We start from the raw sequence: 14,270 nt of genomic DNA on the forward strand, positions 1-14,270 counted from the left end.
GTGAAAGTCCTAGGACCTCCAGTCCAGGGCTGTCACTGACCTGGGATGACAAGCATCTCCTTGGAAGAGCCACTGATTCTTGAAGGAGTTACAAAAGGCCGAGAGGACTTGAGGAGAGTCTGTTTTCTCTTTGGAGGAAAGCCTCTGAGTTCTCTACCTGACTAGGTGCTTGGCAGGGAAAGCGGTATCCTGACTATCTTCCTGGCTGATCATTGCTGATCTTGATGATAATTGTTCCAGAAACTCAGACACCTTTTACCTGGCAAAGGTCATGACTGCTGGAGATCTGATGCAGCCACAAAGTGTGAATGGCAATGACCAAGGTGATCAGGACTCTGGTGATATTCAACTGGAGTCCTAGAGATGGGTTTTGGATTCGAGGAAAGACATTCCAGGCAGAGACGAGTTATGGGCAGAGATGTTTGAAACAGCAAGGGGAGGGACGAAGTTTGAAGCAAGAGACAAAAACTGAGGCTACAGAGACTAGAGGTCCAGCTTTGAAGATCTCCTGTAATCAGTCAGAGATCTCAGACTGTGGCTGGAAATCTGGAACCAACTGGAGATGTATAAAGAGACATGGTGACAATGGAAAGACTTTTGTCATTTGTGAAACAGGATAACAATACCTACATCACTGGGTATTAAGTCAAGTGATCCACACAAAGTACTTAGGATGGCTCTCAGATAATGTTCAATAAATTGTTAGTAGTGTGTTTGCTGAGGATTTTAATGTCCTGTTAGGAAGAGCAATTACAAAGTCACTGACTACCAAGGCGGTGCACAGATGAAGTTTGGTTTGACCAAGTGGATGGTGTCCAAGCCCAGTCTTGCATGGAAATTTAGTAGGCTTGGGCTTATCTGAACAATAAGGAAGACATCTCAAGCTTGGTGTAGCCCACAAGTGCATTGTGGTCTGGCTAACATCTCCCAGTCTCACACAGTGGGCTCCAGTCATATCCTTAACCTGGCTTCTTGTTTGTGCCATCCCCTCTATCTGGAATGACCTTCTGTTACAGCCTCTCAGAGTTGCCACTTTTCTATTATAAGCTTTCAGTCCTAATGTCACTTGTTCTGAGGGACTTTTCCCAAGTCCCAGCTCATCAATCAGCCTTATGGTCAGATAAAATGACTTTATTTGTCATCATGTTTAATGTCTGCTATTCCCCAAATTCCATAGGATTTACCATCCATAGGGGACAGGTTATACCTTCCTTGCTTGACAATATATCCCTGTCTGGAACAAATAGACCATCAATAAATGTCTGCTAGAGAGCCGTTCTTTTCAAGTTGTTCCCAGCAGGGTTGACCTATCAAACTCAAGTCAGAAATTAACATGGATCAGTGACTTCAGTGATCCGGGAGCTTTGTGGAAGTATAGCCCTTGAGCTAACAAGAAAGGATTACATAAAATGAAGTAAGTGTTGATTTGGAAGAACAGATCCAGGGCAGTTGCCATTAGCTTGTCAGTGAGGAAGATGCTCCTGGCCTTTGGGAGTCTGCAGGTGATCTATAGGGAATAGGGATGGTGTAGGAAAGTGAAAGGGATACATATCGTTAGACGTAGGGGCCTCTGGTGGAGCTCAGAAGCATGGGCTATTAGTCTGGGAGGGCCATGGCTTGGGTCTTGGATCTCATCAAACCACTAAGAATGAATCTTTTGACATTATCCCCAAAGGAGATTGCAATTAGCCGTGGTCATATCAACAGACTTGGAAAAAATGATGCCCAACATTACAAAATGCAAACATCAAGGGGAGTGTAGGCTCACCCCCCCCCCCCCAGTACTCACTGCAGTGCCTTCCAGCTATTCTTTTGCTTCTAGCAGCTGCCAATCTGTCACCCAGGCTGACGTCCCCCTGATTCCCCCTCCCCCTGTGCCTGCTCCGCAGTTTCCTAAGGCAGTGACTGCAGTGACTGCTCATCTCATTTGTCATTGGTGAATGCCTATTCCAGAAGGCAGCTAGAATGAGCCCCCTCTAGCTTTAGCACTTCCACATACTGGAACCTTCTCCCCGGAAGCTGGTTTCTTTACTTACTTTAAGTCTTTGCTTGAAAGTCATTTTCCTCAGGAATTTGTTTTCCCTATCACCTTAGTAAGCATGGTTTCCCTTCAGCCTTCATCAACTCTTCTCACCTTCCCTAAGGGGCCTACCCTAACGGCTATGCATTTGTTGTTCTCTGTGACTACTGTTTGTCAGTTCTAGGAGAGGAGAGATTTGTCTGCTACTGCTCTCTATTCTCTGGAAGACTGTCATACAGAAGGCTCTTAAAAATATGTGCAGAATGAGGGGTTGGGGATTTAGCTCAATGGTAGAGCCCTTGCCTAGCAAGCGCAAGGCCCTTGGTTCGGTCCCCAGCTCCGAAAAAAAGAAGAAGGAAAAAAACATATATGTGCAGAGTGAATGGTTGGTTGCAGCATTTTAATTTTGCATATTTGTATTTAGAAATATATACATGTAGTTCACGAGCAGTCCTCTGTTCTCAAACTTTTATGGCTTAAAAACAAGATTATTCCCACACATGTCCATAGCCAGAAGTCTGAAATGACGATGTTGATAGGAGACTGTTTCCTCTCAACGTTCTAGGGAAGAAGTCCAAGCTTTGGGAGCCCTCGTGCACTCTTTGGTTTCAAGCTCTTTAACTTAAGTCTGTAAAGACTGCTCTCCAAATAAGGCTACCCTTTGCTACTAGCAGTGAGGTGTGAGATACAGCTTCACTCTGCCACCTGGGGCAGCGCACTCCCTGGGGACTTCTTTCCAGAGGCCTCCACTCAAGCGATAACAGGATTCTCAATTTCATTGCAGCAAAGAATTCCAGGGCCAGACAGTTTGGGGCGGAGTTGAAGTTGACTGAGATTTTGGTCCTCAAGATGGCTCAGCAGGTTAAAAACACATGGTTGGTGACATGAGTCCCTAGAACACATGGTGTTGTTTTACACACACACACACACACACACACACACACACACACACCATATACCATACATAATAAATATAATCACAGATGTAAGTATAGCGGGGAGGGTTGGGGAGTAGTTTAATAGAGGGGATAGGTGCTCAGGGAAAGAATACTTCACAGCCAAGAGCTTGGATGTGGGGTTCAAAAGGGAACAGCCCACTTAAGTATCTTTTCAGCCATATAGACTGCTTAGTAGCTCTCATTACACCCCAATGGGCTCCACCTCCACCTTCTTTCTCTCTTTTGTTTTACTTTGAAAATTAGCTTACAAAGTAGCCGGTCTTTAATGACATTTTCCTACACACTGGGTGTGGCTGGTCCTTCTCCTGGGCTAGCTCCTTTCCTCTATCCTCCTTGTCCCCCGTCATGTTTATGCTTCCCGTCTTTCCCCTCTTTTTGATGAGTGAGGTTATAAGGTGACTTTAAGCGGTGCTTTGAGTGGAGTTTGCAATTTGGTGAGATAAAGCCATGGGTCACAAGGATGTAAAGGGTTAAATCACATCAGTTCAGTAGGAGTTCCTGTGAGGTCCCTAGCAAATCGCAAGTTTACAGCTGGGAAAGGCAAAAGCACTTAAGCAGGATTCACCGCTTTTTCACGCCTCTTTATATAAAGGGCATGTTGTCTGGGCAACTTTCATAAAAATGCTAACTGTGCTGACTCAGCGGATGGACTTAACTGGGCTTGGGAGAGAAGTACTCTTTCCCTTCCCATGCCCCTCGACTTTGCGTCTATCTCTCTTGCCCTACATTTACTGCTTAAACTATTTACATACAAACTGAAAACTCTTTATTTTTATTTTGTGGGGATTGTTATTTTCAGGTTACTATTGTTGTTTGCCTGGGCATAACAGCTAAAGCAAGGGACATAGTAGACACTTTAACGTTAGTTAGGTATTGTTTTTTAATATTAATTTTTTTTTAATCGTGCGTGTGCATGCCCTTAGAGCTGGTTTTCTGCTTCGAACTCGGGTCATCAGGCTTGGCATCACTCATCCATAGGCCGGCTAAAGCTTTAGTTCTTGAACGAATGAATGGGTGACATAGTGTGTGGTGTACGGGGGTGCAGCTTGGCTGACATGATACAGAGAATCCCGGGGAGGTACTGGCTCAGAATCACCACCCTAGACGCCAAGGTAGAGATGCATCGAACACTAATTGACAGCAGCAGCCTGAGAAACAACAAAGAGCGCGTTCCAACCAGGCAAGACGCCACTGCGCAGTCGCAGGAGCTAGTTGGGACCTACGTAGCTCTGTAGCTGGGCGGGTTCGCGCAGGCGTAGAGAGAGTTGGCGACGCAGGTCGCGCTCCAGCCCGCGCTTGCGGCGCCAGGCCTGAGGCGTTCCGGAGTTCCGGGTGTATTTACCTCGCACACTTTATCCGCTGCTAGGCAACCGGCCTGCCAAGCTGCCAACCTTGCGCCTGCGTGGGGAGTCTGTCTTCCGCCCCTAGCTGGCGCCATCATGCTGCTGCCTGTGTTCACCCTGAAACTGCGCCACAAAATCAGCCCCCGCATGGTGGCCATAGGGCGCTACGACGGGACTCACCCGTGCTTGGCGGCCGCCACCCAAGCGGGCAAGGTAACCGCTCCTAACCGAACTCCTTCTGCCTCCAGATCCCGCCCCTCACGCTGCCCCGCCTCCAGCCCGCATTGCCTGGCAACCGGTCGCTGCTGTCCTTGGCCTCGTTCCAATCAAAATGGTGTTTCAAAGAAAAGCTTCACAGTAGTGATATTTTTTTTATCCCCAGGTTCTCAGTGTTGGACAGTATTGAGGACAGATCAGGAGCTTAGGAAAAGAAGTCCCGGGAAGGAGGAGAGCTTGTCCAGGATTAGCAGCGATTGCTGCCGACTCCAGGGCCTCTGCTTGCCTCTTGGGAGTCTCTTCCACATCGCGGGGAAGGAACAACAATCCCAATGTTAACTTCAGATTGTAGTTTCGATTCTTGATCATGTACATTCCGATCTCTTCAATCTCTTGTATTCTGTTTTCCTCATAACTTAAGTATTCATTAAATGGATATTACAAGCCACATGCTGGGAAAGGTGTCAGGGTCACAGATAAAAGATCATTCAACATTCACCTTTACAGTAAACACTTTTTTTTTTTCTGCTAGATTTTGGGGATTCTGTGTTGACACTTTTTTTTTTTCTTTTTTTTTTTCGGAGCTGGGGACTGAACCCAGGGCCTTGTGCTTGCTAGGCAAGTGCTCTACCACTGAGCCAAATCCCCAACCCGACACTTTTTTTTTTTAACTCTGTAGATACAGCGGTAAATGAAGTTTCACCGCTGGAGCTTACATTTGAGAGAGTCCCAAGTAGTAAGCAGAGTGTGCATGTAATGTGTACTTGATATATCATGTTAGGCTGTGTAATAGGATATGAACTGTACATGCTATAGACACACGGAAACGTGCGTTTAATTTATACACGTACTATGTGTAAGAGAAAAGAATAGTATTCGGGTTGACAGGACTCGCTGGTTGAAAGGGTGATCAGAAAGGCCTCTGGTAGCATTTGTTCAGAGCCTGCAGATATGTGGGCTAACTGCAGAAGGATCAGGAATTGCAGACGTCTTGGTACGATCCAGGACACAGACTGCGGGGACAGAGCTGAAGGGCTGGGGCCACAAGGCAGCCAGGAGCCTTGTTAGCCGTGTTTTTCTTGGTTGTTTGTCTTGGTTTTGGTCTGAGCGGTAGAGAGAATGATCTGTGATTGTGCATAGAAGATAGGTAGCAAACCATCATCAAAGCAGGAAGCCACAGCATCCAGCAGGTATGACGAAGTAGCCTCAATATGAGAGTGAGCAGAGGTAGCACTGCCAAATCACATTATCGAGGAGAATGACTGGTGTAGAAGGGACTTTTATTTGCCTGGTGTAACTGTCCTCCCCAAGGGTTACTGCCTCCATATGCTAACCTAGGTCTAGTCCTGGAAACTTCTGGTCTCTGTACGATCTTATCTAGACCCCGGATGTTTCAGCGTCTGAGACGTACTGCTGAATAAGTCCACTCTTTCTAGCTCGTTCTGAATTCTTGTTGGCTGGTTCAACTCAGGGGTTCTTGTTCAAAGTTTTCTCTAAGATGACTGATTCAGTCTGGCTTCTCTCTCTGTCAGCCTCTCTCGGATACTTTGCCTTGCCTTATGTGAACTTTGGCAATCTGTTCTACTTTTCTGGCCCCTTCTCATTCCCTGGCTCATTCTGTCTTCACCTGTGTCTAGCTTGTTTTCTCCCTGCAACCTGTCTCTGTGTCACCGTCCCGGTTAGACTGTCTCTTCCCTCTCTGCACTGCTCTTTGAAGTAGCTTCCCTCCCCTCTCTGTTCTCACGAGAGTTGGGCATGTCCCATTCTGTCAAGTCTTTCTCTGATTTGTCACTTGCCTCTCACTCACTTTTAAACATGGATACTTTCTTGTATAAACTCCCTTTACCTTCATGTTTGGGATTAAAGGTGTATGCTAAGGGCTGAACCACACCACAACTAGAAACAGTTTTTTTGTTTTTTTGGTTTTTTTTGTTTTTGTTTTTTTCTTCTTCAGTAAATAACACAATGTCGGAGTTCACAGTGTGATCAAATATCCTGCAGCAGACTGGGGGAGCCCTACTGGAGCAGTTATACTGGCCTTCTCATCTGGGCAGACAAGTACCAAAACAAACAAACAAACAAACAAGAGTGGCTCAGCAGGTAAAGGTGTGAGCACCAAAGCTCACATTGTAGAATGAGAGAATGAAATCCACAGGTTGGCCTTTGACCTCTGTACACATTGCCATGGTACATGCATAGGTAAAGTTTTAACGCTTGGTAACATTCTGTCGTCCATATAAAATGTAAACAGAGGGGGTTGGGGATTTAGCTCAGTGGTAGAGCGCTTGCCTAGGAAGTGCAAGGCCCTGGGTTTGGTCCCCAGCTCCGAAAAAAAGAACCAAAAAAAAAAAAAAATGTAAACAGAGTCTTTAAAATCACGCATTGCTGGGTGTGGTGGCATATGCCGGTATACTTGGACACAAAGACAGGAGGATTGCCAAAATGTGGAGGCCCAAACTAAAACTAACGAACCAAACAAAAAACACAGAGCAAACAAAATCCCCCAAAACAAATTGCAGTCAAGTCTGACAACCCAGGCCTATGTTCTTAGCTACTCAGTAAACAGAGGCAGGGCTGTGAATTGAAGACTGGCTTGGGCTATAGAGCAAGACCCTGTCTCAAAAGTGAAAGAAGTTGGGCTGGAGAGATGGCTCAGTGGTTAAGAGCACGGACTGCTCTTCCAGAGGTCCTGAGTTCAAATCCCAGCAGCCACATGGTGGCTCACAACCATCTGTAATGAGATCTGATGCCCTCTTCTGGTGTGTCTGAAGACAGCTACAGTGTACTTATATATAATAAATAAATCTATTAGACAAAAATGAGAAAGGTCTAGGGTAGGGTACTTGCCTCACATGGTCAAGGGACTGGGTTCAATCCTCAGCGCTGCAAATAGGATAAAAAGCAGAACAAGATTCCCAAGTGAAGCCAGAGCCTACTCTGCTCACCGGGCCACATGTCCAGAAGCAGGCTTTTATCATTACATCCAGACTGGACCTTGGCCCGACAAGGATATTTTATAGAAAACAATTGTCATATTATATATTTTGATCGTTCTTTTCCTCTCCCTCAACTCCTCACAGATCCTCTCTATCTCCCCATCCAACCAATTCCATACCCCCTCCTCTTCCCCCTAAAAAACAAACAAAAAGCCCAAACATGGCCCCCAAATATACAAGGAAAAGAAAGCCTAAAGAAAGCAGTATGAAAGAATAAAATCAACAAAAATATCATTAATAAAAAAATATTATTTTGTGCTGGCATCGACTCCTGGACATGGGTCATAAGTAAGTATACCCAGGGAGACTCCATTGGAAAAAACTATGTTTTTTTTTGCAAGTGGGCGTCAGTTGCAGATAGCTTCTTGGATGGGGTGGGGGGTGGGGGATGCCCCCGTCCACTTATCACTCTCAGCGTTGACAGCCCATCTGGCTTGAACTTGGGCAGGCTCTCTGCATGCTGCCACAGTCCCTGCAAATTCATATACGTACGTACCAGCCCTGTTGTGTGTGAAGAAGTCACAGTAGCTCTTGATTCTTCCCTTAGGCCTGTGACCTTTCCAGGCGCGGGCTTTTGGCCACGTGAGCAGTGTCAGGCGTGGGTCCCGTTTCGTGGGATGGATTTTAAACTCAGTCAGAGTTGGGTTACTCCCACAGCCTTTGCCTCACGATTACACTGGCATACTTTGAGGCAGTGTAGATCTCAGGGTTTGCAGCTGGGTTGGTGGTTACCTTCTCCTCTGGTGGTGTGTGGAAGACTTTCCATTATCACGAACACAGGTCAGTAGGGGCGAAGCTTCCCATTAGGCACCAGCTCAGCTTCGAGCTGAAGGACACACGTAAGTACTGTCTTCAACGGTAGAAGTTGCTTTGTTTTGTTTTTAAAGCATACTTAATGCACAGTAATAGAGTTTACATATGGAAGAGCACTATGATAGAATGGTCTGAAATAGCTCTAAGTAAAGGGAAAAATTTTAGGTTCCAATGACAAAAAAAAATCCAACTCAAAAAAAAAAAAAGACTTATTCTAGCTGGGTCATTGTAAGAGATGCATTCAATGATGCCTCCCATCAAGTTCCTTCTGCACAGATGGCAAGTCCCCTCATGGTCCCAAAGGATGAACTCACTCTCTCTCTCTCTCTCTCTCTCTCTCTCTCTCTCTCTCTCTCTCTCTCTCTCATACACACACACACACACACACACACACACACACACACCAGAATGGAATTGAAACTAGGAGAAATATGCATATTCTTTGTCCTTTTAGATATTAGCCCCCTAGTGGATGTAGGATTGGTAAAGATCTTTTCCCAATCTGTTGGTTGCTGTTTTGTCCTATTGACAATGTACAGAAGCTTTGCAATTTTACGTGGTCCCATTTGTCAAGTTTGATCTTAGAGCATAAGCCATTGGTGTTCTGTTCAGGAAAATTTCCCCTCTGACTATGTGCTCAAGGTTCTCCCCACTTTCTCTTCTATTCATTTGAGTGTATCTGGTTTGATGTGGAGGTCCTTGATCCACTTGGACTTAAGCTTTGTTCAGGGCAATAAGAATGGATCAATTTGGGGCTGGGGATTTAGCTCAGTGGTAGAGCGCTTACCTAGGAAGCGCAAGGCCCTGGGTTCGGTCCCCAGCTCCGAAAAAAAGAACCAAAAAAAAAAAAAAGGATCAATTTGCATTCTTCTACATGCTGACCTCCTGTTAAACCAGCACCATTTGCTGAAAATGTTTTTTTCCCCCATTGAATGGTTTTAGCTCTTTTGTCAAAGATCAAGTGACCATAGCTGTGTAAGTTCATTCTATTGCATTGATCTACCTGCCAGTCTCTGTACTACCTGCCAGTCTCTGTACGAATACCATGCAGTTTTTATCTTGATTGCTCTGTAATACAATATGAGTTCAGGGATGGTGATTCCCCCAGAAGTTCTTTTATTGTTGAGAATAGTTTTCACTATCCTGTTATTTGTTATTCCAAATGAATTTGCAAATTGCTCTCTCTAACTCTGTGAAGAATTGAGTTGGAATTTTGATGGGGATTGCATTGAATCTCTAGATTGCTTTGGGCAATCTATATTAATCCTGCCAGTCCACGAGCATGGGAGATCTTTCCATCTTCTGAAATCTTCAATTTCTTTCTTTAGAGACTTGAAATTCTTGTCATACAGATCTTTCACTTGCTTGGTTAAAGTCACACCGAGATATTTTATATTATTTGGGACTATTGTGAAGGGTGTTGTTTCCCTAATTTCTTTCTCAGCCTGTTTATCCTTTGAGTAGAGGAAGGCTACTGATTTGTTTGAGTTAATTTTATACCCAGCCACTTTGCTGAAGTTGTTTATCAGATTTAGGAGTTCTGTGGTGGAATTTTGGGGTCACATAAGTATATTATCATATCATCTGCAAATAGTAATATTTTGACTTCTTCCTTTCCAATTTGCATCCCTTTGACCTCTTTGTTGTCTGATTGCTCTGGTTAGAACTTCAAGTTCTACATTGAATAAGTAGAGAGAGAGTGGGCAGCCTTGTCTAGTCCCTGATTTTAGTGGGATTGCTTCAAGTTTCCATTTAGTTTCATGTTGGCTATTGGTTTGCTGTATATTACTTTTACTATGTTTAGGTTTGGGCCTTGAATTCCTTATCTTTCCAAGACTTTTATCATGAAGGGGTGTTGAATTTTGTTAAATGCTTTCTCAGCATCTAATAAGATTATCATGTGGTTTTCTTTTTCCTTTGAGATTGTTTATATAGTGGATTACATTGATAGATTTCTGTATATTGAACCATCCCTGCATCCCTGGGATGAAGTCTACTTGATCATGATGGATGGTCATTTTGATATGTTCTTGGATTTGGTTTGCAAGAATTTTATTGAGTATTTTTGCATTGATATTCATGAGGGAAATTGGTCTGAAGTTCTCTTTCTTTGTAGGGTCTTTGCATGGTTTAGGTATAAGCATAATTGTGGCTTCATAAAAGGAATTGGGTAGTATTCCCTCTGTTTCTATTTTGTGGAATAGTTTGGATAGTATTGGTATGAGGTCTTCTATGAAGGTCTGATAGAATTCTGCACTGAACCCATCTGGACCTGGGCTCATTTTGTTTGGGAGACTTTTAATGACTACTTCTATTTCTTTAGGGGTTATGGGACTGTTTAGATGGTTTATCTGATCCTGATTTAACTCTGGTACCTGGTATCTGTCTAGAAAATTGTCCATTTCCTCCAGATTTTCCAGTTTTATGGAATATAGGCTTTTGTAGTAGGATCTGATGTTTTTTTTGTATTTCTTCAGATTCTGTTGTTATGTCTCCCTTTTCGTTTCTGATTTTGTTAATTTGCATACTCTCTCTGTGCCCTCTGGTTAGTCTGGCTAAGGGTTTATCTATCTTGTTGATTTTTTCAAAGACCAGCTCCTGGTTTTGTTGATTCTTTGTATAGTTCTTTTTGTTTCTACTTGGTTGATTTCAGCTCTGAGTTTTATTATTTCCTGCCTCTAGGGTGTATTTGCTTCTATTTTTTTTTTTTAATACTTTTAGGTATGCTGTCAAACTACTAGGGTATGCTCTCTCCAGTTTCTTTTGGAGGCCCTCTGAACTATGAGTTTTCCTCTTAGCACTGCTTTCATTGTGTCCCATAAGTTTGGGTATGTTATGCTTTCATTTTCATTAAATTCTACAAAGTCTTTTAATTTCTTTATTTCTTCCATGATCAAGTTGTCATTGAGTAGAGCGTTGTTCAACTTCCAGGTATATGTGGGCTTTCTGTTGTTTTTGTTGTTACTGAAGACCAGTCCATGGTGATCTGATAGGATGCATGGGATTATTTCTGTCTTCTTCTATCTGTTGAGGCCTGTTTTGTGACTGATTATATGGTCAATTTTGGAGTAGGTACCATAAGGTGCTGAGAAGAAGGTACATTCTTTTGTTTTAGGATGAAATGTTCTATAGATATCTGTTAAGTACATTTGGTTCATAACTTCTGTTAGTTTCACTGTGTCTCTGTTAATTTCTGTTTCCATGATCCTTCCATTGATAAAAGTGGGGTGTTGAAATCTCCCACTATTATTGTGTGAGGTGCAATGTGTGCTTTGAGCCTTAGGAAAGTTTCTTTTATGAATTTGGGTGCCCTTGCATTTGGAGCATAGATGTTCAGAATTGAGAGTTCACCTTGGCAGATTTTTTTCCTTTGATGAGTATGAAGTGTTTTTCCTTATCTTTTTTGATAACTTTTGGTTGAAAGTAAATTTTATTCGATATTAGAATGGCAACTCCAGCTTGTTTCTTGGGACCATTTGCTTGGAAAACTTTTTCCAGCCTTTTACTGTGAGGCAGTGTCTGTCTTTGTCACTGAGGTGTGTTTCCTATATGCAGCAAAATGCTGGATCCTCTTTACCTATCCAGTCTGTTAGTCTATGTCTTTTTATTGGGGAATTGAGTCCATTGAGGTTAAGAGATATTATGGAATAGTGATTGTTGTTTCCTGTTATTTTTGTTGTTAGAGGTGGAATTATGTTATTAGGCTATCTTTTGGGTTCATTGCAAGAAATTACTTTCTTGCTTTTTCTAGGGTGTAGTTTCCCTTCTTGTGTTGGAGTGTTTGATCTATTATCCTTTGTAGGGCTGGATTTGTGGAAAGATATTGTGTATATTTGGTTTTGTAATGGAATATCTTGTTTCTCCATCTATGGTAATGGAGAGTTTTGCTGGATATAGTAGTCTGGGCTGGCATTTGTGTTCTCTTAGGATCTGTTTGACATCTGTCCAGGATCTTCGGGCTTTCATAGTCTCTGTTGAGAAGTCTGGTATAATTCTGATAGGTCTGCCTTTATATGTTACTTGACCTTTTTCCTTACTGTTTTTAATATTTTTTCTTTGTTTTGTGCACTTGGTGTTTTGACTATTATGTGATGGGAGGAGTTTCTTTTCTGGTCCAATTTATTTGGAGTTCTGTAGGCTTCTTGTATGTTCATGGGCATCTCTTTCTTTAGGTTAGGGACGTTTTCTTCTCTAATTTTGTTGAATATATTTACTGGCCTTTTTTTTTTTTTTTTTTTTGGTTCTTTTTTTCAGAGCTGGGGACCGAACCCAGGGCCTTGCGCTTCTTAGGTAAGCGCTCTACCACTGAGCTAAATCCCCAGCCCCATTTACTGGCCTTTTAAGTTGGGAATCTTTGCTCTCTTCTATACCTATTATCCTTTGGTTTGATCTTCCCATTGTGTCCTGGATTTCCTGGATTTTTTTTTCATTTTTGTATTTTCTTTGACTATTGTGTAAATGTTTTCTATGGAATCTTCTGCCCCTGAGATTCTCTCTTCAATCTCTTGTATTCTGTTGATGATGCTTTCGTCTATGACTCCTGATCTCTTTTTTAGGTTTTCTGTCTCCAGCGTTGTCTCCCTTTGTGATTTCTTTATTGTTTATATTTATATTTTCAGATCCTGGATGGTTTTGTTCAGTTCCTTCACCTGTTTGGTTGTGTTTTCCTGTAATTTTTTAAGGGATTTTTTTGTGTTTGCTCTTTAAGGGCTTCTACTTGTTTACCTGCGTTGTCCTGTATTTCTTTAAGGGAGTTATTTATGTCCTTCTTAAAGTCCTCTCTCGTCATCATGAGATGTGATTTTAAATCCAAATCTTGCTTTTCTGGTATGATGGGATATCCAGTACTTGCTGTGGTGGGAGAACTGGGTTCTGATGATGCCAAGTCATCTTGGTTTCTGTTGCTTAGGTTCCTGTGCTTGCCTCTCGTCATCCTGTTATCTCTGATGTTAGTCTTGTTGTCTCTGGCTGGAGCTTCTCCTTCCTATGGGCCTGTGAGCCTATGATCTTAGGAGTGAGAGCAGTCCTGGGAGACCATCTCTCTCTGGGCAGGTTTTGTGTCCAGAGAGCTGTGGGACAGCCTTAGCTCTGGGCACTGATGGAGACTGGAAGGCTTATTTTACTTTTTTAAAGATTGATTTATTGAGTACACACAGTGTTCTGCCTGCATGTATGCCCGTACTTCAGAAGAGGGCACCAGATTCCATTACAGATGGTTGTGAGCCACCATGTGGTTGCTGGGATTTGAACTCGGGATCTCTGGGAGAGCAGTAAGTGCTCTTCTGAGCCACCTCTCCAGCACCCAACCTTGAATATATTATGCATTAATTAATTTGTGTATATGACTGCATGGTTCCATAGTATGTGTTTGGAGGTCAGAGGAAGTCAGTTCTCTGTGGGAGTCAGTTCTCTCCTACCCTTCGGTTCCTTGGGATCAGATGCAGGCTTCCTGGCAAGCTCTCTTACTGCTCAGCTCTCTTGATGGTCCCACTTTTTTCTACAAAATTATTTTTCTTTTCTTTTCTTTTTTTTTTTTTTTTTTGTTCTTTTTTTTTGGAGCTGGGGACCGAACCCAGGGCCTTACGCTTCCTAGGTAAGCGCTCTACCACTGAGCTAAATCCCCAGCCCCTATTTTTCTTAAACTAGTTTGCGTAGGTAACAATTTAAAATTAATGTAGTATTTATCCTAAGGGAATGAAATATTTAAAATGAGGACCCAGAGATTTCCAAATTAATGTTTCTCATTTCTCCTTCTGTCATGATTATCCGTTAAAGTGTTCTTTTTCCTTTGTTTGTTTTAAGATAATAAAAACACTAGGCATGGTTGTGAACACCTTGAATCCTAGCCCTTGGGAGGCAGAGGCAGGCTGATATCTGAGGCCAGCCTGGTTCACATGAGTGGGAGGACAGTCAGGGCTACACA

At 43.0% G+C, this 14,270-nt stretch overlaps 1 protein-coding gene and 1 long non-coding RNA gene across 4 annotated transcripts in view; one reads left to right on the forward strand and one right to left on the reverse strand.

Annotated features, from left to right (window-relative positions):
- Positions 1–2,403: 2,403 nt before the first annotated feature.
- LOC108348893 (uncharacterized) lies at positions 2,404–4,575 on the reverse strand. Its single transcript, XR_001842231.2, has 2 exons — positions 4,322–4,575; positions 2,404–2,912 (listed from the first exon to the last, which is right to left on the reverse strand). It is a non-coding gene; the product is annotated as an uncharacterized LOC108348893 (long non-coding RNA).
- The window catches only part of Bbs2 (Bardet-Biedl syndrome 2), a 35,346-nt gene continuing 25,396 nt past the window's right edge, over positions 4,321–14,270 (forward strand). Inside the window, exons 1-2 of one of the 3 annotated variants that reach the window (XM_039097425.2) lie at positions 4,406–4,535; positions 6,493–6,638. Coding sequence is in view for 2 of the 3 variants with exons in the window: in NM_053618.1 (NP_446070.1) it covers positions 4,419–4,535 (117 nt within the window). In the remaining variant the exon portion in view is untranslated. 3 annotated transcript variants of the gene reach the window in all.

Source organism: Rattus norvegicus, chromosome 19, assembly GCF_036323735.1.
Source record: "Rattus norvegicus strain BN/NHsdMcwi chromosome 19, GRCr8, whole genome shotgun sequence".
NCBI lineage: Eukaryota > Metazoa > Chordata > Mammalia > Rodentia > Muridae > Rattus > Rattus norvegicus.